Source organism: Xiphophorus hellerii, chromosome 6 (assembly GCF_003331165.1).
Source record: "Xiphophorus hellerii strain 12219 chromosome 6, Xiphophorus_hellerii-4.1, whole genome shotgun sequence".
Lineage (NCBI taxonomy): Eukaryota > Metazoa > Chordata > Actinopteri > Cyprinodontiformes > Poeciliidae > Xiphophorus > Xiphophorus hellerii.
In genome coordinates this window covers 16,053,859-16,079,144 of record NC_045677.1, presented here as the reverse complement: position 1 = coordinate 16,079,144, position 25,286 = coordinate 16,053,859, and the positions used below count along the sequence as shown (strand labels likewise).

The 25,286-nt window shown below is 40.5% G+C and overlaps 1 protein-coding gene across 8 annotated transcripts in view; it reads left to right on the top strand.

The window, feature by feature from the left end:
• Positions 1–25,286, top strand: part of znf521 (zinc finger protein 521) — a 115,320-nt gene that overhangs the window by 45,747 nt on the left and 44,287 nt on the right. For 5 of the 8 annotated variants that reach the window (XM_032564645.1, XM_032564644.1, XM_032564643.1 and 2 more), the window contains 3 exons: positions 2,400–5,908; positions 6,067–6,151; positions 6,463–6,495. In XM_032564645.1, coding sequence (XP_032420536.1) covers positions 2,756–5,908; positions 6,067–6,151; positions 6,463–6,495 — 3,271 coding nt within the window. In that variant the 5' untranslated portion in view covers positions 2,400–2,755. The remainder of the gene's footprint in view (positions 1–2,399; positions 5,909–6,066; positions 6,152–6,462; positions 6,496–25,286) is intronic. The other 3 variants (XM_032564640.1, XM_032564642.1, XM_032564641.1) reach the window with 3 other exon arrangements.

The following is a 25,286-nucleotide window of genomic DNA, read 5'->3' as shown; positions in this document are numbered from 1 at the left end:
CTCAGGTTATGATCTATTCATTAATTTGTGGATGCCTAGCAGAGCCAGACAAAGGTTGTGAGGTTGACGCATGATGTCCCTGCATCTCTAGGTAAAGTGTTATTGTTGGATAGTTAAAAATTATCAGAAATTGGTAGAGTCGGAAGGAACGGGTAAAGATTAATGTTTTGTTCTGTATGTTCTGTCAAACAACGGCATGTATAAGTATATTACTTGTTAATTTAATTAAAAGAGGTATAACAGTATGAAATATGACCACAGCTAAGACACAAAAAGCTGAATTTGTTAAATTAGGATTAAATTAAGAATTTGCTAGCCTTTATTGGAAACACCAGACCAGCACTGGATCATAGTACTGCACAGTTTGGTTATACGTCAGAGAAACGCCTGTGATTTATAGAAAGAAAATCTTGGGACTTTTGGTTCTTAGAATTGACAAGCTCAATTTTGTAGTGTGATGAAAGAAAGTTGTTGCAAATTAGATACATCGTAAGATTTTAATAGCAGTATTGTTCGCTCATTTCACTAGTATGGGGTTATTTGTGCCATATATTTCAAGTCTGCTATAATAGCTTTATGTATCTAAACATCATATTTTTATTAATTTAACTCAAGAACTGTTGCAGCTCCCCTCAGGCCCCACACAGACATTATTTTATTTATGTGTGTTATTAGAGTAAGTCACTAAATAAATAATGTACATCATGTAAACAAACATCAAAATGGAAGAAGGTTGTCCTGACAGCTTTGAATTGTCTCTAGGCAAATTCATCCTCATTTAAGGCAGTAGAATTTCATTTAGCCTTGTATACAGCCCCATTTATTTGTTTGTTTTATACTATTGTCTCCAAGCCAATATGTTTGACTGTAAGGCATTGACTGAGGTCATTTTTTTTGCACTGTCTTCTTCTTCTGTACCCTGAGAGGCGCTACGAGATAGGGCAGATCCGCCCCCTCTGTGGAGGAGGGCATCGCACTGAGTCACTCATCCTCCCTCAAACCACAGAGAAAGAAAACATTGAGACATGGATGGGAGATAAAGCGAGTAAATAAGGCAAGGTTCGCTCCTTGAGTGAGATGTGTGTGCAGAGTGGGCGCCCTGCCAGGGGTGGGAGGTTTCCGGGAGGGCCACGGTGTGGAGGTGGGCTCTCAATGTGCCGCTTTCAGCAGTTTGGAGGGGCAAGGGAATGGCCTCCGACCCCATCTGTTTCCTGAAGATAGGCCCTGATGGGGGTAAGTGCTCAGAGAGGGCATGATATCCTGACAAAGGGCAGATCTCACAGCAAAAAAAACAACAGACATGGAGAACGAGAGAAAAAAGAGGGAGAGAGACTTAGATTTCTCAGTTGAAGGAAAGTAAAGTGGTTGGATCCTGGAAAGAGCTTATGCTTTTCCCTCTCATAAATCTTAGCAGTTTCCTCTTGTTTTTCCCATTCCAAGTTATGGCCTTTTGACACAGATTTTTTTTTTTATGAAGGGGCTGGGATTACGTTGTTATTTAGGTAAGGAAGTTCACAGTATTTAGACTTCAGCAGCGGGAAGAAGTGGTCTGTAACCCTTTGAACCTTTGGAAAGTAGGATTCTCTGTTTTCCATTCATATCAGCATAGAATGAGCCATTGGATTGGAATGTTGGCAAGGAAGTAATATATGTAGGGAGACTTTAAAGTATTTGTAAAAAAAAAAAGAATAGGAGCCGTTTTTTTATATACTTGGTTGATTTTTGCACCTGTTTGGCCTTGAGTGGGTTATTTAGCTTCTCCGTTTCCTCTTCCCTGTCCTCTCTGAATTTACCTTCGTGCTCCAGCTGATGATTGGCACATTTTTATTCTTTATTGAAAGAGGGATTTAGCTGTGTTTTTTTTCCTTCCTATTGACTTAGGCCTTTTTGTTGGGCTTTTGTTTTTCTAAAGAAATATTCTAGCGAGTGTTCAGGAATAATAGAAATGTTCTAATTTACCTCATGCAGGGCCTACATCCTAAAGTACACCGATTGTCTTGTGTTGGCTTTAAATGTCAGAAAGATTGTGTTTTGAATCACAGTGGGCTAAGCCATTACATGGCCACATACAAGGTTAATTGTAGTAAAAGTATTTCCACTTATTCTCTTCTCTAATTATATTTTTAAATTGCATATTTAAATTTTACTTTTCAGATAACACCTAAGGAGAGCCATTGTTTCAGCTGAAGCTGCTGAAGAACAGAAAGAAAAATAAAGTGTACTATAAAGAAATCTAAATTCATACACCAGTCTCACAACTATGACAAATAACATCATGGTGCTCCACCTTTTCTATTCAAATAACTGAACTAAATCTAAGAAAACACTTTGCTAATGCACTTTTTCTGTTTTTTTTTCCATCTACTTTGTTTTTTACTTCATTCTGTCTTCTTCTCCAGATGGTGCAGATCTTGAGGATGACCCCTCTTGTTCTTGGCCAGCATCATCTCCCTCCAGTAAAGATCAGACTTCTCCAGGACACTGCGAGGACTATGAGTTTGGAGAAGAGGAAGGAGGCCCTGGTCTGCCGTACCCGTGCCAGTTCTGTGACAAGTCTTTCAGTCGCTTAAGTTTCCTCAAGCGCCACGAACAGAGTCACGGCGATAAGCTCCCTTTCAGTTGCACGTTTTGCAGCCGCCTGTTTAAACATAAGCGAAGCAGAGATCGACACGTGAAGCTACACACTGGTGATAAGAAGTACCATTGTGGAGAGTGTGACTCCGCCTTCTCCCGCAGTGATCACCTAAAAATCCACATGAAAACCCACGCCTCCAACAAACCCCACAAGTGCCCTGTGTGCCGTCGAGGCTTCCTCTCCTCCAGCTCCCTCCACGGCCACATGCAAGTACATGAAAGGGGCAAAGACAGTGGCAGCACAGGCTTTAATAGAGCTGACGAATGGAAACTAAAAGAAACTCGGAAGTGCAGTCGGTGTGAGGAAGGTTTTGATGTCCCAGAAGAGCTACAGCGGCACATCGCCGAGTGTCACCCTGAATGTTCTCCATCTGAGGATGGAGGCCTTGGGGCCACCCTGCAGTGCATCTACTGCCACGAACCCTTCAGTGATGAGGGCACCCTGCTGACCCACATTGACCAGGCCCACAGCCGGGACAGGAAGGGCCACACCTGTACCATCTGCTCTGAGCACTTTTTGTCTGTAGAGGACCTCTATTCTCATATGGACATTCACCAGCTCCCAGAATCCAGTAATCATAGCAACAGCCCTTCCTTGCTCACTGTGGGCTACACTTCTGTCTCTAGCACCACTCCTGATTCCAATCTTTCTGTTGATAGCTCTACGATGGTGGAAGCAGCAGCGCCTGTTCCCAAGACAAGAGGAAGGAGAAAGAGAGCTTCTCAGAACACATCTGAGTTGGGAGGGAGATCCTCAAAGCAGCCTAAAATCTCCTACAGTTGCATTTACTGCAACAAGCAAGTATTCTCTAGCTTGGCTGTACTTCAAATTCACCTACGAACCATGCATCTGGACAAGCCAGAGCAAGCTCATACTTGCCAATTTTGCTTGGAGGTTCTACCCTCGCTGTTAAACCTAAATGAACATCTTAAACAGGTCCACAATGCAGAAGACCATGCTGCCCTGTTAGCCAGCCTGCCCGATGCCCTCCTTCAGTGTAACTTTTGCCCTGAGGTGTTAAGTGACCTAAATGCCCTCCAGGAGCACATCCGTTGCTCCCATGGTTTTCCCAGTCCCGTTGCCAAGGAGAGTAATGCCTTCTTTTGCCCTCAATGCTTCATGGGGTTTTTGACTGAGGCTACATTAGAGGAGCATGTTCGTCAGACACACTGTGATGGAGGAAGCCTGCGATTTGACTCACCCTTGGCTGTAACTCCCAAGGAGCCTATAGTAGAGGTTTACTCCTGTTCATATTGCACCAACTCACCCATATTTAACAGTGTTTTGAAACTCAACAAGCACATTAAGGAGAATCACAAGAACATTCCTCTGGCTCTGAACTACATCAACAATGGAAAGAAATCTTTGCGCACTCTCAGCCCCTCTTCACCAATATCTGTGGAACAAACTGCCATGCTAAAACAAGGTAGCTCTGCCTCACGCACAGCCAGTGAGTTCATATGTAACCAATGTGGTGCCAAATACACAAGTTTAGACCTTTTCCAGACTCACCTCAAAACTCATTTGGATGGTCTACAGCCTCAGCTCACTTGTCCCCAGTGTAACAAAGAGTTCCCCAACCAAGAATCCTTACTGAAGCATGTGACAATTCACTTCACGATTACCTCCACGTATTACATTTGTGAAAGCTGTGACAAGCAGTTCACTTCAGTGGATGACCTGCAGAAGCACCTCCTTGACATGCATACTTTCGTGTTTTTTCGCTGCACTCTGTGCCAGGAAGTCTTTGACTCAAAGGTGTCTACTCAACTTCACCTGGCTGTAAAGCACAGCAATGAGAAGAAGGTGTATCGTTGCACATCCTGCAACTGGGACTTCCGACATGAGACCGACCTACAGTTGCACGTTAAACACAGCCATCTGGAAAACCAAGGCCGTTCTCACCGATGTATTTTTTGTGGAGAGTCCTTTGGCACGGAGGTGGAGCTCCAGTGCCACATTACCACCCACAGCAAGAAGTACAACTGTCGTTTCTGCAGTAAAGCTTTCCATGCCATTGTCCTTCTAGAGAAGCATTTAAGGGAGAAACACTGTGTGTTTGAGGGAAAGACCCCAAATTGTGGCACTAATGGCTCTGCTGTAAGTGGTGGGGATGGCCAGCCTAAAGAAGATGTTGAAATCCAAGGACTCTTAACTAACAGCCACGGTCCAGGAGCAGGTGGAGGATCTGTGGTGGAGTCACAGAACAGCCATGATGGAAGTGAAGAAGAGGTGGACACAGCAGATCCCATGTATGGGTGTGAAATATGTGGAGCATCTTATACTATGGAATCCCTCCTCACTAACCACCAATTAAGAGATCACAATATTCGCCCTGGTGAGAGTGCAATGATCAAAAGAAAAGCTGAAATGATCAAGGGTAATCACAAGTGCAATGTCTGTTCCCGTACCTTCTTCTCTGAGGCTGGGCTAAGGGAACATATGCAGACTCACCTTGGGCCTGTAAAGCACTACATGTGTCCAATTTGTGGGGAACGATTTCCTTCCTTGCTTACCCTTACAGAGCATAAAGTAACCCATAGCAAGAGTCTGGACACAGGCAGCTGCCGCATTTGTAAGATGCCGCTGCATAGCGAGGAAGACTTTCTCGAGCATTGCCAGATGCACCCTGACCTAAGGAACTCTCTAACAGGTTTTCGCTGTGTGGTTTGCATGCAGACAGTAACCTCAACATTGGAGCTCAAGATCCATGGTACCTTTCACATGCAGAAGACAGGTACTATGTCCTCCAACCAGCCTATGAGTCGCAACAATGTCATCTCTCAAAACCAACACCCACACCACACTCAAAAGCTTTTTAAGTGTGCCTCTTGCCTGAAAGATTTCCGGTCCAAACTAGACTTAGTGAAGCTGGACATCAATGGGCTGCCTTACGGACTTTGTGCATCTTGTGTGACAGCCGCTGGCTCCAAAAGCTCCAGTCCAACAGTTAATGGAGGAAGGCAACAGCAGCAGCAGGGTGGGGCCACGACTCCTGCAACAACTGCTGCATGGGTTCAAGGAGAGAGCTTGAGTCCTGGAGATGGAAAAGGCAAGGGTGTTTCTTCATCATCCTCTTCCTCTTCTACATCTTCTTTGTCTGCCATCAAGACACGCTGTTCCAGCTGCAATGTGAAGTTTGAGACTGAGACCGAGTTGCAAAACCATGTCCAGATGGTGCATCGAGAACAAGCAGGGGACAGCAACAGTGGGCATATGAAGACCCCCCAAGTGTCACCAATGCCGAGAGCCAGCCCCTCTCAAACTGAGGAGGTATTGCTGATCATTTTTGTATTCAATTAGACTAACACTTCTAAGGTTAAGCAACTGACTAAGAAAATATATTTTTGTGTCACTTCATCAAATTGCTAAAACAGCTGCAATTATCTGCTGTTTAAACTTGTCATTGATTCCTGTTTTTATATTCATAGAAGAAGACATACCAGTGCATCAAATGTCAGATGGTGTTCTACAGCGAATGGGACATCCAAGTTCATGTGGCCAACCACATGCTGGGTAGGAAAGAATGCTTTTTTTCATTAAATGGATAATCTGTTCTATTTCTGCTTCAGCAGCACTTGTGTAATTTATCAGTTTGTCTATAATATGACATATGATCAATCAATGTGGCCTTCAGGTATAACATGTAACTGTTTTGCAAAATGATTTTCTGTGACTGTCATTTATGAAGTATGCAAATCAGTAAGGAAAATTTTCCCAATTAATTTATAACAATAACAGAAAGATTTTTGGCCACTTTATAAAGGATGAATCATATATTAAACATTATGATTAAATGCTGAAATATTTGACCCTGTCTCATTCAGGCTTACAAGTGCCCGGATCACATCACCAAATAGGTGGAATTATTTTAATATTTTGACCATCAAATGCATCCCAAGTGTTGTGCTTTCATTATTTTTTGAGTTTCATCTTCCCTGCATGTGACTGATTTTTGCATGCTTGTGGAGACGAAAATCTCAATTCAAAATTACTCTATTATACTGAGTATTCTATTTTCAAACAAACCCTTATAGAACTGTTAAAAATACTTGCAAAGCTTTTGATATTTTTCAATAATTGTCCACACACCCATACTTTCCTTTGTTGTTTTTGTTTAGCGTATCCATTTGATGCATCTTTTTACATCAGCACTCCTCTTAAATCTGTTTGTTGTTGGTACAATATTTTGTACTATATTTTTGTACAAAGTGCATTTAATGCATTAAATCAACTGGAAATTGAATATTATGTTGTATATTACAAAAGATATTGCAGATTTATTCCTACTTTTTACAAGATTTCTAAACTGTGAGTGCCAGTGTAAAACCAGTCTCCACATTTTCAAAATGTCTTCACTTTTGGTTGCCATTTGTATGCAGGCAGAATAATTTGTAGAGAGGAGACAATTGGAAAACAGGTTTTCTTGCCTGCAGTAAGTAGGCGTCTGAATTCCGGTCTCACGTTCCTTTATTCATTCATTTATTCAGCTCGTTTGGCGGCTCTTTCATTACACTGCATTATCTGTTGTCTTCAGTGGGGGAGAGACTCATTGATCTGGAACCAAACCGCCTCTCTGTTTGGGACACGCTTCTAGGCGCAGGTGAATTTAAACACGGTGGGCAATTCTATCAGGACTGGTAGGCAATTCTATCAGGGGCCCACTGTTTGTGCATAAACAATCAGAGGCATGTGATTTGTGATTTTGATTCTGCGGCGTATTTGCAAAAGAGAGAGACGAGCTGAGGGTGTGTAGGTGTGTGTTTTGTATTCATCTTTGCGATCTGCTCACCCACTAGTCTACTGGGGGTGCCTAATACAGTACCATGCCAGCATTAGTCCTTTCTCTCGCAAAGGCAGTCACGGAGCACACTGGGAGGGTAGAAAACAAACCCCCCTACTGGTTATTTTATGTCTTTCAGCCGCACAAGCACACAGTTCCCTCATAATAGCGGAATTCAGAGAGCTTAAGATAACAGGAGGATAGGTGATTGGGTTATTGTCTGATGTCTTACTTCTATGATATGCAATTTCTTAGTATTCAACATGATAACAGGTTTCATCTGACTTCTCAAAAGGTTTCTCTTAGTCAAAGTCATTTAGTGATTTGTAAAATATGGAAAAAGCAAAGTTATTGAAATATGAAACAAAAGTGAAGGTGAACAAAGTAAAGCTAATGTGCTTAAATGTTTTAATAATAATGTATGATGATACAATAGTTGCAATATTTTTTCCCTTTATTTGGACCGTGAAGAGATTTTTCCTTTGCAATTTCCTGCAAAGGTGTTCATACTCATTCGATTTTTTTTACATTTTGTGATTAAGCAGTTAGAAATATCAGTGTATTTCATTGGGATTTTATTTTAAAGACAAACACAAATTGTCTCTTAGAGTAGTAGTAGAGTAGCACAGAATATTGCATATTTTTCACAATTTGTTTCAATTAAAAATCTAAAACATTTGGGGTGTATGTGTATTTAGTCCTAGTGAGTCAATACTTTGCAGAACTGCCTTTTGCTACAAGTGTTATGGAACATGTCTTCACCATCTTTGCACATTTGACTTTTTTAACCATTGTTCTTTATAAAACAGCTGAACCTCAGTCAAATTGCGTGTAGATTGTATGTGAACATCAATTTTCAGGCCTTGCCACAGATTTTCAAATTGATTTAGAGCTGGACTTTTAGTAGGCCATCCCATTCTGGCTGTATATCATTGTCGTTCTCAAAGGTAAACCTCAGCCCAAGTTTGAAATGTTTGCAACCTCAAACAGGTTTTCTTCTAGGATTGCCCTCTATTTGACTCTGACCATATTTCAATCAATTCTGACTTTTTCAGTGCCCTCCATGAATAAAAGCAACCTAACAGACTAATACTACCATCACCATGTGTTACCTTAAGGATGGCTTCACAGCACAGTATGATGTGCTGTGGTTTCCTCCACATAATGTTTTGCATGTAGACCAAAAAGCTTGGTTTTGGTTTCCTTTGAAAAGAATATATTGTTCCACATGTTTGCTGTGCCATCTACATGCTTTGTGGCAAGCTCCTAAGAGCAACTTCCCATGGCCTTCTTTCAACATTGGCTTTATTCCTGCCACTTAATCATGATTACCTGATTCATGGAGGGCACAGCTAATAGTTGTCGTTTCCTCTGCACCTCTTCCAAATTTACCTCAGACTTTTGGACTGCTTCTCTAAATGATTTTCTCCTTGCCCAACCCATCAGTTTAGGTGGATGTTCATGTCTTGATAGGTTTGTGGTTGTGCCATACTCTTTCCAAAAATGGAAAATATCTTTATCTTTGACCTGCTACATGTCTCTTGGTTCTTGTGACACTCTTCATAGGCCATTATAGAACAGTGTATTCACTGAGTTTAAATTACATACAGTTGGACTATATTGACTTATGAAGTAAATAGGTTGCACTGAATTTTATTCAGGCTTATTAGTGTATAGCCCTGCGACAGACTGGCGACCTGCCATGGGTGTACCCCACCTCTCACCCGGAACGTTAGCTGGAGATAGGCACCAGGTGTTAAAAATGGATGGGTGTTAGAAAATGGATGGATGGATTATTAGTGTATACAAAACTGAATGCAAAAGGACGCAGAAACATGGACAACTGTGTATAATTTTTCAGTGTAAACCTTTCACTCCAAAATAATATGCTACTTTGTTTTTATCCACTAAAATCCCAGTGAATTACATTTAGGTTTGTGATGGCAAAAACTGAATACTTACTGTGAATTCCAGTGGTTCTTTAAGTGCTGATCATGGCTAAAGTTCTGGTCTGTAATCACTACAAAGTTAATGTAGAGCCAAAAGCAAATAAAAAAATCTAATTTGGAAAAAGCTCTAAATACCTTCTCCACAGAAAAAAGGGACACTTTCTCCTTTTAATGGCCATCTGCACAGGAGAGGGGAAACAGGGGGCTGGGGTCATCTCCGCTCAGCTGTCAGCGTTATTAGCGTAGGTAATGGAGCAGACGCTGGATTCATAGGGGTGTTGTTTTCATCCATGCCCCGCTCCATGGTGTCAGTTCACACTGATAACTCTATATATAGTGATGTGTCGTGACATAACTATACTACTAAGTGTATGGAACAACAGAACCCGAGCCCGTCTCAGCCAGACGCATTCTTATTAGCTGCCTGTGTAATACAATAGTGTCTCCAAAGCAAATGTAATGAGCCCCCACCTTCACCTCCTCCCATTAGGGCGAAGTGGTTGTAGCTACCTCTTCTGTAAGACTGCCAGTGGATTTTGATGCATGGACATTACGTTCGGATGATGACGGTCCTGGTTCAGGCATAAAGGGCGGATCTGGAGCTCAGCTACTCAACATTTACTATGATAATGGAGGTAAATGAAAGGGAGGAGGAGGCCACGATTGCAGAGGGGTTGTGCTGCAGATCGGCCCCAGCCAAGCCCATGAACGGCCCCACGTGTCTTAAGATGGAGGCTGCAGCCTACCAGGGCCCAGATGGATCAGTACACATTTGCTGTACAGCTGGTCGCTCTGTTTGGGGACCTGGTGTGATACTCCTATGGAGAAAAAAATGATATCGCCACCATCCAAGGAGCAATTTAATAGCAGGCCAGAAGACAGCTGGCCACTCTTTAGTTTAGAGTTTTTTTGGCATGGCACACTTACAGAATCGAGGGTGTCCGATTTTTCTCCAGAGACACACAGATTTTTACAGCTTTCAGCTGTTGCAGTCAGTATCAATCCTTTCAATGTCTATTTTTTTCCTCCTGATTACAAAATTTTTTTTCCATCAATACATTTCTCCATTTTGATAGCTGATGCACACTTCGGCAAATGTTTCACAAACTCCGCCTTTTTATTTTGTTTTTTAAGAGGTCTTTTGAAGGTCTTTCACTGATACAAAACCCTGTTTGGTTTTATCAGCATGCCATCACGAAACCCCACTGCTTCACTTTGACCCTAGTGTAAACTATGACATTTGGGCCCTCATGGGGGGGCAAGTTTGGCCCATTTATCACTCTGTTTCAAATGTCCCTGTGTGGATTTTCAGAGCCATAACGTGTTTTGAAGCTTGGGTTCATTCTTAAAGTGTTTTAAAGCCAACAGGGCATTTAGAGTTTTTTTTAATTCTTTGTTTCTTTCCTTCTGTCTTGCTTTCTTTCTTGTTTTTTCTTTCTCCTGTCCTATCCTCATTTCCCTCCTGCCCACTCTCAGCAGCAACTGCCAAGGTGGCAGCACACAGAAGGGTGACTGTAAACAAACAAAACCAAACTACATCCTGGAAAACTGTTTTCGGGGTCACCTCTACAGAATTCTTTTGGGTTGGTGACAACGGTGAGCTCGAAGCCAAGTCAGGGAGGAGCCCTCTCTCGCAGAGAGGAGCCGGTGGCCTGGTCAGCCCAGGCGAAGGGGGTGGCGGGGCACCGGAGGGGTGGAAAGGTTTGGGGGCGGAGAGGGAAAGGCACATTTGCTGTACAGCTGGCCGCTCTGTGTGAAGCAGGCACTGTGGGCCGTTACAGAGCTGGAGAGGAGACCGAGCGAGAGGCCTTTAGCTCTCCTCTGTTCTCTTCCTCTTTTCCTCTCTGTTCTCCCTGTCCACTAGCTCCCCGTTTTCCTCTGTCTCAGTATTTAGCTCTCACATGTTCATATTAACTGAGCTCCAACCTGGCAAAGCATACTGTGTTGGCTGTTAGAGGAGAAACCGACAGGAGGCACACAGTAACAGTTTTTGAAGCTGAAAGCCTTGTTTTGTCTCTTGCTAAGGGTTTTAAAATTATCCTTGACACATATCCTCTTGTCTTGGGCCCCTGGAGCAACTTGGCCTGTTGTATGTTGATTATATGGTCTCCATCACTCTGTGTGCCCTAGTGGAAACACATTTTTTATCCCCTTTTCTTACTCCTTATGCATAAGCAGAACACGGGATTTCTTGCTTTGTTTCTTTTCCTATAATCATCTTTGATTAGGCATGTCTGATGGTGTTCCCACAGATTCTAGGACTCATTCATAGAGGATAAACACATGTAATCTGTTAACAAACATGACGAAACAATCCTCGTTTGAATCCTGGGGGGGGGCTGGATCAGAGTCAGAACTCGATAAACAACACAGCACAGGAACAGGATCAATCTTATGAAATAAATAAGAGAATGGGTTTGGACCAGCCACTGAAAACAAAGCAATCCATGCGTGCCATACACTGAATGTGATATCTCCCTGCTTTTATTAATTGGTGATTAATAACGCCTCTCTGTTCGTTAGCACAGTCACCTCCCGTGCAGCCAAGTGTGTTGCTGCTAATATGCAATTATGTGCACCTTACTGCTCGTTACATTATACCTCTCCCTGACTAATGTGGGGTCCATGAGGAGAATAGAAATCAGACTGAGTTGAAAAAACAATAAAAAAACAAAAAAATCACCCATCAATAAGATTCGCACATTCTTTGTCTTACTCACAAGTAGGATAAAAAGGGTTTCTTACAAATTCCTCGATGTAACCAGGAGACTGCATTAAAAGTTTTACAGCTTTGCAGAGACTCTTCCCAGTGTTTTTGTTGTAAAGCAGAGGTAATTGACATCACCATGGGGATGCTCTGTTGCTAGGCCAGACAAGCTGGGTCTGATGTGGTCCTTATCTATTGATTTTCCTGACATTTCACCGCACCTCACAGACTAGGCCAACATGTGAGAAAATATCTGATCCTCTCAGTTCATACAGCCTGCTTGTACAAACTCTGAGCAGGCGCTCGCTGCCCCTCACTGCATTGCAATTGGTGGGTTAGTGTCGCAGTGGCGACTTGGGGTTGCTTCCTTGACAAAATGTGTTTATTTGTTGTAATTTCTCTAATCTTTGCCCAAGATAAATTATTATCTTTGTAATTTTCAAGCATGCTTTTGGAGTAGACATACGTAGATCAGTTTTTTGAGCTCTCTGTTTTTAGTAAACCTCAAACATGCAAAAAATGACTTTTCTTCAAGAGCTATAATTTGAGAGCGCATAAAATAGATTATAGTGTGTTGCTTTTTAGTTTTGTTTCATAAAGCAGTTCCGATAAACAGGGTTTTGCTATTTTTTTAAAAACAAGGAGTTGACATTTAATACTTTAGAACCTTATTTAATAAATTAATATGCTGAGTGTGGCAAGCATTACTCAAACAGCTGTCTCTGTGTGCAATACCAAGAGAATGTAGATACTTAATTCAAAAATCCAACATCTGTAAAGGTAAAACCATACAGAGTAACTTCAACCTCTTGGTATGTAAGAAAACCACATATTGGGTTTGCTAAAAGTCCAAATTTGCATAACTATGAGAAAGTGAAATTGTAAGAGGGACAAACAGTTTGTAAAAACACTCTGACTAATATAATTGTAGGTTTTTGTTTTGTAAGATAAATCATTGCATATGACACACCCAGTCACTCACTCAGCTGTGTGTTTGTCACTCCATGACCAGCTTTAAAACTCTCTTACAAGGGACCTCTTTGAAAAAGGGCTGTTGTGTGGTTCTGAATATTCTAAATTGGTAATTTGCAAACATATGTCTCAACATGTTTGCAAAACAGTTTTTCACTCTAAAAATAGCTAACATCATTTTCTCTTTTTTTCCTCAAGTAACAACTTAAACAACAGTGTAACATATAACTGCTTAGACATGATCCATTCACTGACAGAAAATAAGATTTGATTTTTTAATGCCAGCCAGCCAATAACCAACGAGGGCCTGTTAAACTGAAAACCTTCTGATTTTGATCAACAGCTGGTTTCTCTGAGCATATCTGCTTAAGACTTTTACCATCTGACTAAAGTCTCTTCTAGATGGTCCTTCTTCTGATATCTTTTATTGATATAAAGAAGACATGTCTCCTTTAAAGTGTTAATGCCAACCCTTGTTCTAAAGTGAAAGCCATAAATAGTGGATGATCAGAATTAACCTCTGCAATGCTCCTTCTCCCTGTGGTCTCTGAGGTTTCACCAAGGGCGAAGGTGTGTGTGCACCCCTGTTCTGATGGGGTTGCTTAGCAGTCTGACTGGAGGGAGGGCTTATGGGAGAAGTGCAAACAGACAGCCCTGCCTTAGTAAAAGGTCAGAGCTGCAACCTACACCTCTCAAATCCCAGTCTAGCCCTGATGGGACCAGGGTTCCAAGCATGCCTAGAGATGCTTGTGGTAAGGGAGACATCCAGAGAGCATTAAGCGGTGTCCTGCCATTGAACTGCATTGCTTTTAGATGTTTGTCAGCACCAATAGTGGTGTGACAAACCTGATCTAACCTGGTGTAGTGCCTATTACCCAGTGTGTTTTTGAAATTATGTGCACGCCATGACAGTAAAGACTATCATATGCTACTGAACAGAAACAAATTTCAACATTGTTCCCAAAACTGTGGTTTCATAGGTGTGGAGTGGTTTGTTTTAAAACACAAACAGACTCCAAAAGAGTCTGGCAAAAAGAAAGTTTAATTCTCTTTATGGAGCACAGTGGTGGTTTTCCAAAGTACCATGTGACGAATGACCATCCTCATCAAAGTTTGGCTGTGTGAATGGTGGGCAGGGGAGGAGAGAGAAGGGGAATAGGGCTCTGAAAGGCCCCCCAGCGTCAAAGCCTTAATAATCATGTGAGCAGCGCTGGACTTCATTACCCTCCTGTTCGACAGGCCGAGTGCCAGCCTGGATTGCTGGCTGGCTGTGGCAAGGTCAACGGCGGAGGAAAAACCAGTTACTGTGTTACTCTGGAGCGGAATGGAGAGGGGCGGCCATCTGTCAGCTCAGGCCTGCCATACCCGCAGAGCAAATGGAGACGGGCGGCCAGAGGAGAGGCCACAGACACCCATAGAGCTAAACCCAGCGAGCATAACACTAAGGCGTGGACACGGGTCCAGCCAAAGAAATGGGCCTTGATACCACTAAAGCACATATATATGTGTGCACATGGAGAAGATAGGGCTATCTGCAAGAAATTTGGCAGCAGGTTGTGTCTATATTTATGCAGTTTTTTAAGCTTCAGCACACTGTTGGGCTCCCACTGATTTCCATCCAGATGGCAAACTATTTGTTAAAAAGTTAACAAAAAGTTTTGTGCTTGCCAACATTTAATGTGTTTAATTAGTTTTTCTTTACAGAAACACTGAAAATAAGAGGATATCGTATTATATCTTTTGATTTTTTTTTTTTTCAATTGTGCTATTCCAAAGTTCAACACCTATCTATAGCTGATTCTATATTTAATGTTTCACCTTGCTGGCTTTTTGTCAGCATCTGAGTTACACTGGTCCGCTCTGAGAGGACCTTTACGATGCCTTCTGGCCAAAGTGGAAGAACCTTGTGGAATGTTCCAAAGCTCTCTAATAGGTTTCAGGTGCTATGGGCTGCTAGCCAGCCCCCCAGCCCTCATCAACACCTCACACTGTGAGTCTGGTATGATAGGATCCAGCAACAGCAACACCACTTCTCATATAAAAGGGTAATTTTACAAATTGGACTGTTGCTTTCTTTAAAGTCTTAGTCTATCATGTCAGTTTGCTCAGATGCTCTGACTTTGGGTCCTATTGATTTTTTTTATTTTTATAGGTGTTTTAATGATTTTAAATAGAATAATTGTTGCAGTGGCTGAATAGCAATAATGCTAATGAAGAAATCACAGATGAATGCACAAAACACACAAAGATAAAAAATAAATAAATCTCTGGACATGCAGATCACTATGGCATGTTCAGTGCGATTTTAACTTGCGTCAAGATTGCAAATCAAGATACACGTGCATATATATATATATATATATATATATATATATATATATATATATATATATATATATATATATATATAATATTAAACAATATTAATATATGTACTAAATATTGATTTTGTACATGGGTTTAAATGACTATAAATTGGAAGTACTGTGGCATGGAAGGCTAACGGGAGCACAGATTGGTAAATCAACCTAGAATCTTTTTGAGAGCATTGTTCTATTCAATTATTTATTTAATGCTCCTCTTATTTTTACAGTATGTTCATTTCTTTGGATAACTGTATCTAGTCACAGCCTAGCTGTTGATTTGCATGATTTTTAGTTGCAATGTGTATTTTTTAAAACTGATACAAATGTTTTCTTAATCTCCTGATATTTTTTAACGCTTTATCTGCAGTTCATTGAGTTCTTGTTTGTGCTTCCTATATTTCAGTTTCTCACAAATTATGTCTGAGATTAGACAGTGCAGCAATTTCTTTCAATCCAAGCACAGCTAAAGTTCCTCCTTGTTTTCTTCCTGCACCAAGAATACCAACCACCCCCCAGCTTGAGAATCAACATACTCCGGAAAACAGGGAGATGGTCCTGGGCGATTCCCCTTGCCTTAATGGAAATCACACAGGAACTCCCTGGATGAAAGCTCTATTAGTTATTAAGGTTTAATGTTGATATCAGTGGTTATGTGTTTACTGGAGTGCACAGTGTTGCTGATGTGGAATTGTTGGAGAGGTGCAGATTTAGTAAGGAATTAGTGTACACCCAGGATTTAATTAAGGGGATCTATTTCCATCTTGTTAGAAAGAGATAATGCGAGTACTGCATGCATTGTGGGTTACCATATTAAATGCTGCTTCCTGTAAACGACATAATATTAACTACAAAAAAGGTACGCAGGTTAGAAACGATGTGCTTTATAAGCAATTTGTCTTTTGTAGTCAAAGTTAACAAAAAGGTGTTTTTTGGGAACATTTTGCCTCTTCATTACTTTTTAATGTTTCTTTATGTCAGTGAAAAATATACAAAATAACTTCAATGCTTTCCATACAGTTTCTAGCTTGACAGCAGAGCGTGAATGCTAAAGCGACACAGACTCTTTGTCTCTCCATTTGTCCCTGCAACAGCCTAAAGAAATCTTAAGCCACTCTCTCTCTCTCTGATTAATCTTTTAACATTTATAATTACTAATTAAGTTAGTAAGAGACTTTTAATGTAGTCCTCCTTCAATGGGGAGCAGAGAGGACAACAGATCATTAGCTTCAATAATGAACGCAGATGAGATGGATAATGGCCTGTGATAGGTGAATACTGACAGCTACATCAAATAAGCTGAGTGTGTGGGAAACAATTCATGCACCTAAGCACTTATAGTGTCATGTCAAAGTATTCAAACTTTTTCACATTTTAAGTGATTGCGAACCTCCCCTGTATCCAGTGTATCTTATGAAAGTGAAATTGTAGGTCACACCAACTGAACTGGTCTTTTCCATCGTTTGAAAATAAAAAAATAGTGCGACTGAACTGAAATTACCGGGCTAGACAACGAAAGTATTAGTCAGAGACGATGCAGCCAAGCCTATGGTAACTCTGGAGGAGTGACAGAAATGTTGGGAAAATATCTTAACTGAACATCTGTAAGTGGGGCACTCCACAAATTTGGTCTTTATGAAAAAGTGGCAACAAGAAAACTAGTGTTGAAAAAATTTGTAAGTCCAATTTAAACTGTACCAGAAACCTTGAAGGGTGCACAGTAAGCATATGAAAGAAGTTTCTTTAGTCATATGAAAAAAGCAACTTTTTGGCCTAGATGAAAAACTAACACTGGGCATCATCCTGAACACACCATCCTGTTGGTGAAACATGATGATGGTAACATCATGCTGTGGAAGTGCTTTTCTTCTGGCAGAAATTGGAAAGTTAGTCAGATATGATGAGCAGACGAATATAATGTGACAGTTCTGGAATAAAACATATTACAAACTGCAAAGAACTTGAGACTTCAGAAGTATGCACAATTTTGTTGACTGTCCATGACATAAATCTCAATGAAATCCACAAAATGCTTTAGTTCTAACATTTAAAAAAGTGAAAAGGTTCAAGAGGTATAAATACTTTAGCTAAGCATTCAATTTGGATTCACAATAAAGCTAGACAAGGGGAAGAAAGCATTCTCCAACCCCCATCCCAAATCTTTCATAAATAATTAAAAAATATGTTTCTATTAAATTATGCTGGTGCTAATGTACTTACGATGCAGTTTATATTGCAAAATATATAGGCTGCCTACAATAAGTAGTGGTGTCAGACTTAATTTCAGGTACAGATTTTATTATTAGATTAATTCACACTGGTTTTATTGAGCCTCCCTAATGTTGCTAGTGTATCTCATTATCACATTAGTACATTAGTGTCTGTATTATCCTGGTGGCTGTGAGTTGCTGCCCATTAAAACAGTCATTCCATCTCAGTTTTGTTATTTTTAACTTTTATTATTATTATTTTTCTTTTTTACCTTAACGACAGAGCTACTCCAGTGCTTTCCCACTTTGGGGAAGGTGCTTATGCCATAATGATTATTATCATTAAGAAGATATTAATGTGCTTAGTGTTTGCGACCCAGCTGCTCATCATGGCCCCAGCTACACACGGGAGGAGAGCGCCTGCCAAAACGGACAGCGCTTCTCGGCCACCGCCCACCTGTCCAGAGGTTTCAGGGTTAGCAAAGGTCACGGATACGTACTTCCCTGCCCTCTGCTGAACAAGCAGAAGGATAACTGCACCACAAACAAATTGGAGTAGATGAACTGTTTTGTGAGCTTCATTAAGTATTGCAGCAGAGTAAACTGCAAGTGAATTTAGTCATCTTCCTGTTATACAATTTCAGCACACACGTTAATTATAACCAAGTCACTCTACTGGGTGGGGAAGCACATTTTTTTCCCCCTGTAGAGATTCATGCCACATAATTATTAATTGAACTGAGATCTTGCTATTATTTCAGGGCTTTGCAACTAAAGAACAGAACTTTAACACTATATATGTTTGCATTCAGGTAATTTTATGAGTAACATTTTTCTTACTTGCGTTCATCATACGACTTTTTTTTTTTTGACATATTTGCCTAGTAAATCAGATGAATTGTGACTTGTACTTTCAAAGTCTCACACACAGAGATATATGGTGTGTGGCTGAAATTCCTCCAGTCTCTTAGTTTCAAAATGCTGCTTCATTAGGGCTGGAAAAAGAAGCTCATAGTAACATTTCATCAAACAAATCGGTACTGCAGACCAACATAATCAATCACAATCCTTCGCCAATACACGGCATTCTGTAACTACCAAGCTGGCTCGAAAAAAAGTCAATTATGGCCCCTGTCTCTGCTCCTCTGTACAGTTTCTGCAATTATTTTCATCATGCAAATGTGCACCGCATTCTGCATACATTTCACACATGCAATCTTTTCCTACTCCTGGATTTGTTTTTCTTTTTATGCTGCCAGTTCTTGTATGATACATGGGTTGTACTTTTATTTTTTGGAGAGTGCAGTGTGCTATCACTGAAATAATCAAATTAAGTATTAATGATTTTTACTCTCAGACTAACAATTGCGTTACTCAGAGGGCTGCAGACAGCGATGTTGTTCATATTTCATATGTTTTTTGAGTCCATATGGACCTGTACTCACTTCTTCTTTTTGTTTGAAATCATTCACAGTTCGTTTTAATTCCAAGTGGTATTTTCCCTTCGTCTTCCTTGAGTAGATTTATGGAGAGTGCCATTAAAAAGTATTTCTAAGACTCTTACTGTATAATGTAAGCCCTTACCCTAAAATTGAGATAATGTGAAACAGTGTTGAATCTTCTCAGGAACTGCCAGTTATTCATGGATGACTGACTCATCCACAAGAAAACAAAACATCCTGAAAAAGCATAAGTTCTCCAGGCCTTGCTTGTTTAATTTAGCTCCGTGTTTACAATTCAACAATAAGACAGAGATTGGGCAAAATGTGCATATGTGGGAGAAGGTGAAGGTGAAAAGCACTGAGCACAAAGGACTGTCTCACTTTTCCCAAAAACATTTAGCGAATCTGAAGACTCTAGGGAAAATTTTCTCTGAACTCACAAGACAAAATCAAAGATTTTTTGGAAGGTGTGTATCCATATACATGTGGTATCAATCTAACAAATTTCAGAAAAATACATATTTTAAATTGTAGGGCTGCCATTTTGCTCCACAATTTGAGTTACATGACCTGAAATTTGCTCTGTATTAGGAAATCCTAATGGAAAATGTTCTTTCATTGGTTTGTGAACAGAACACAAGGACAGTCACTCAAAATACACCAGCAACTCCGCCTCCTGAATTACTCAAAACAACCAAAGAGCGTTTTTTGTGTGTGTGCGTGTGTGTGTGTGTGTGTGTGCCCCGTTCAACATCTGGGCATAAATCTGATTGGGACATTGAGGCATGACCTTAATTAAAGAGTCATGTTATGCTCAAAAGCCCTCCAATCAGGCTGAAATAAAACTAAAAATTGTGGCTACAAATTCATCCGCATGTACAGAAATCATTGCAAGTGACTGCAAAAGCTTGATGACAATTGTTCCCACCAGCGACCAATTACTTTTTCTTGTAGGGTCAGTTAGCTTTTCCCATTAATGAACAAAGTTATCATGGTGAATCTGTTGCTTTTAGTTCCACTGTCTTTGTATTTTGTTAAAAGATTTAAATTTAAGTATTTTACTTAAAGTAATTAAGGTTTTAAATGTTAACAAAAAAGAAGTCATCTTTAAGAAGGCAAATACTTTTCACCGCATCATATGCACATGCAGAAATCCATCACTTGTATAAATCAGGCTATATCTATCTTTTTTCCCAACTTCTTGTGTGTTCATTTCTCCATTTTCCCCTCAGTGTTCATTCTAAAACACAGCAAACATGCTGTACATAATACACACACCAGGAAACACACGAGGTAGCTCGGTTGGTGGGGGCCACGGCTGCAGCTCTTCTGCGCAGTCCCAGAGTGGCTCCCGGGGCTCGGCTGCCAGTTGTTTGCCAGCGTCTCCGTGTGGAATTCATTCAAATTAAAGCGGTGGAATGAGGCCCGAGTCCCAGAATGCCTCGTCCCTCTCCTTCATCAGCATTCCGCCGATGAGAGTAATTAAAGCAGAAATTAATTCTGCTGTAAGCAGAGGAGCCACAGAATAACTGATATTAGAGGCTGGATGATGAATGCTTGGCATCAAGGGAGGTCTCAGGGGAGGGGAGGAAAATTCACAGATCTTTCTTTCTTTCTTTCTTTCTTTCTTTCTTTCTTTCTTATTTTCTTATTTTAGTTTATTGTTGGTTGGTAATGCTTTGGTTCAGATTATTTGGTTCTGATTTTAATTTTGCTTCCTCTTGCTGTTTTTACATACTAGATGATTCTTCATTTTTTGCAATTCTTTTGATCCTCTGTGGGAAGATTTGTCTTTCCGTCTTGTTTCAAAATTGCAACAAATACCTAAACACTCTGACAGTGACAGTATTTCACATTCTGTCAGCACTCAGAGTTCCCATTTTCAGTCAACAGGCATTTTGGAGCATATTGATGCTCCAAATGTCAGTGTACGATTGTTTGCCAACACAAGTTAAACTGGACACTCCTCCTAGGGTAATTTCTAGCCCAGAGTAACACATTTCAGATAAAAACAAACCTCTGCCAATTATATACAGAGGGGAGTACATAAACATATTAATAAATCAGTGTGTGTTTAGTATTGAGCCGTCTCAGAGCTAAATATTGTGCGTTTTTCCAAGAAGAATGACTTTGTTCCCTTGCTAGGCGTCATTAAAGATTGAACCTTGAAGCTCTCCAGATGACGTGATATTCTACCCATGATGATTCAGTGATCCTCCAAGTCCCCAGACGCTTTTATTTTTGGAACGCCAACTCCTAAGCGAGAACAGTCACAAGACAGAAAGACAAACAAGTGAACTCCTAAAACACAGAGGCTAGATGAGATTTTCAGTGTTTTCTGCTCCCAAGAATCAAATGGATTTGAACAAAGGTTAGATCTCTTTGGGGCTTTATGGTAATGTGATATACGGTGCTGCCATGGAATTTGCGAATGCATGTCTTAGCTCTGTCTGACTCTAAGGATGGAGTGAATGGTAATTATGCTGACCTCTGCCCCTCCCTCTCTTTCTCTGCCCTCTGGGTAAAAAGCCTGAGGAGGTAATAAACAATAGATAGATTTGTCTTGTTTGCAATACAGCTGCGCTCCTAATGACACGTGAGATCCGCCTCTGTTTTGAAAATAATTCACGCCAAGATCTGCAGGTATTCAAATTGCATTTTTAATTGGTTCCGCACAGGAATATCCCAATCAGATGTAAATGAATTGAAGCTCAACCAGAGACTTACTGCCTGGTATTAAGAATTTAGCAGGCTGGCAAAAGACCTGGCACACAGAATTAATGATTAAGTTTGGCGGGGGGAAAACACAATTGCGGTGAGGATGAAAGCCAGCAGAGTCAGCCATAGACCTGTTGATGAGCCCAGTTTAAAAGAACATTGAGCATCTTACAAAATATTCCAACAATGAGCACAGGGAACTTTTCTTACCTTCCTTCCTAACCTCTTCACCTTCTGTGGTGGCAACATGCACTTTTTGAAGTTTAACTCAGGTTATAGTTATTTGCAAACTTCAGCAACTGGCTATTTTTTTGCAGTAATTTCTTTAATTTTATTATCCTTACTTTATTCTGTTCTCCTGTTTTTCTCATTGTTAAAAGTGGCTAAAAGAAATAGGTTCACAAATTATATCATATCTGGATCTCAGAAAAATTAATTGATGGGCCATTAAATAACAGTTTTTGACAACTTAGTGGTAGTGGTAAAATTTAAAAAAATAAACATGCTACAATTACATTCATTACATTTATGTTAAGAAACCCAATAGCTATGTCACAATAAAATAATTCTGTTAAAACTATTATTTTAAAAGTAGAATCTTTCTGGATCTCCATTACTTATTTTCACAAATCACAAAATGTGATTTGTGAAATCTAAAATGTATTCCAGTCAAGGTTTGACCATCTTATCTACTGCAGTTTTTATGGTTGTTTGAATCCAAGATGGCCTTAATAGAAAAAACCAATTAAAGATTCTCTTTTAAATAGAAGCGCTATCTTGCAATATGTAACCAAATTATATCACGCAATATGTAGCGCGATATAGTTGCTTCGCAAGACAGACTTCACTGTGACAAAACATAACATGGTGTTTTAAAATTCCGATCTTGTCTTAGATTATGTTTTACAATAAGAAAAATTAATGTATCACAGCTTTTTTTGTTAAGAAGGAATGCCATTCTTTATGCTAGTGATAACAAAATGTGTTAATTTTATTGAAAATCTTTTTAATGAATGTTAACATCACATTGATCAAATATTACCAAAACAAATTGCTAAGAAAATAAAGATACTGAAAAGTAATTGGAACCACTTATTGAAGCATGATGATGTACTGGCTCCTTCCAGCTCCAGTAGTAGTACTAAATCATAACATACTCCTAACCACAGTCTAGTCTTCGTTTAGCTTCCTATTTTCCATTTTTTTCATCCTCTTTTACAGGGATGATGTGAAGCACCACGCAAAAATAGTAAACATCCAGTAAAGGTATTTTCTCTAAATAATTCAGTAATCTTGAGTCTTTTTTAGACTCGAGGTTTACCTGCGGTCCTTTCTAAAAGCCTTCTACTTAACAGCAGTTTTCTGGGAGTGTATCCACAGTGGATCATATTGCTGTAGCGCCTGATGTCTTCCTCTGTCATTCAAATAGGTATGTGGTTATGAGCTGCAAGGAGACATCTTGTTTTATGTTTGTCTGCTTGGTACATGCTCCAATAATGATAATAATAATAAAATACTCAAAATGAAACCTTGGTGTAATGATGACCTTAAACACAATGACACCCTTTCCCATAACATTGTCCTGTCCAATAGTCCAGAACTCCCCTAAGAGGCCTTACAGCAAAGTCTAGGAGGAACCAAATGAGAGAGAAATCGATTACTTTCCTCTCTCCACTGTCTCTGCCCTGGCTGAATTACTGAAACAAGATGCTGCACTTAGAGGAGTCTTTGGAGAGCTCGGGGGAAAGAAAGAGAGGTGGGTGAGAGAGAAACACTTTTAGGGACATGGGTGCCATTTAGAAGAGGACCATCTTCTCACAGAAAGCCACTAAAAGCAGTGAATGATCCTCTTCCTGTCCCCGGCTGGGAGGTGGTTAGCCTCCTGTGGTCAAGTGAATACAGAGCTTACATTTGGGTTTGAGGTCAAGGCAAGATCATTAAAAGAATATTTATTTCTGAACTTTAAGCATGCATCATTTCGTTTGTGACTTCAGTTCAGCATGTCACTGGTGCCTACATGACCACATTTTGATGCTCTGCAGCCTTCATGATGTCACCGTGTTGGTTAGCATCAGCTCTGACTTTTATTGTCAAAAGTACAAAGATAAAATTGAAACTAGTTCGTCTGGCAGACAGAACACGGTGCTTAAGGGACCCAATCTTTGTAAGTGCCATTAAGTGGAAATTGCCGTTCACATATTCCAGTGGTTTGATTAATTATGCTCTCTCATGTGTTTTGATAAAGGCCAAATGAAATATGAGGAGCAAATTGCATTGTGTTTCTGTATCCTGTTACGTAAAAGCAGTTTAATTATTGACACATGTTTTGCCACCTGGAAGGAGAAGGGATTGTCGGACATGAATAGGAATCATACAATGAATGTTACTAAAGAGCAGAAATGGTACTTGAAAGAGGGGATGTTCCTGCATCTGAGGCTTGGTTGATGCTTCTGCCCTCGAACTGGCTCATTCTTTTTGTGCAATCAGAGCAAAGTGCAAGAAGATGGCAACGTTCTAAAGGAAGCATTGCGAGTAAGTGACTGGACTTTGAAATTCATTTAACGTTGTGAAGCAGGATTGCTTCTTGAAAGGTCTTCTCTGGCAAACATGGAATTAAGGCGATATTTTATGATGGCTGTGTAGCCTCTCTGGGGGATTAAAGGATCAGTGCAGACTTTGTGTGATATCTTAAGATAGCTCTTTCTGATCAGAGGAGAGGCTTAGTTACAGACACTACTTTGAACTCAAAGAATCAGTGTAAGACAACAACAAGCAAATTTGCAGCTTTAATTGAAACGCTTCCTTTTCCCCTCTCTTTCTTCCTTTTTTGTCTTTGTTCTCAAAGTGTTTCTGAAGAGTAGCACCCTCTAGTGCCATGGAGATTGAAAGACAACAATGTGCCTTCTGTTGTACTCTGCAATACTTAGAGTGCACTTCATTCTGTATTCTACAGTGTATGTGGAGGTATTAGCTCATAAAACCCTCCTACTGTTGTATGAACCGACTGACGTCCCTCAGCTCTATATGAACAGCAGGGCCCTGATACTCAGTCCCAAGCTGCTCCTGTTTGCCCAGAACGATCAGGCCTGGCCTCATGCTCCCTACCTGATCTAGTTGACTGGGCTGTGTAAGTTAGGTAGGCAGTCCCTGTCTCCATTCCCCTCCTCCCTCCCAATATGCACTTGGACGGGGGCTCAGGCTGCACCTTTTGTGTTCCACAGGGATAGGGGGCCAGATGGAGGAATTTGATTAACCAGCAGTGGAGGACCAAATGTTCAATTGGATACAGAACCAGTTGGAAGATGGGAGTGAGCGAGGGATGAGGCGGGGGTAGAGAGAGAAATCTAAAATGGCTGGTCATGTGCGCCGGCCAACACTTTTCCAAAGGGGAGCCCAAACAGACACTGAGGTGTAGTAATGCAGAAGCCCTTTTCCAAGTACCAGCTGGGCCTTTTAGGAGCCTCTATCCCCACAGCAGACACTCAGCAGCCTCCGAGCAGCTTGACT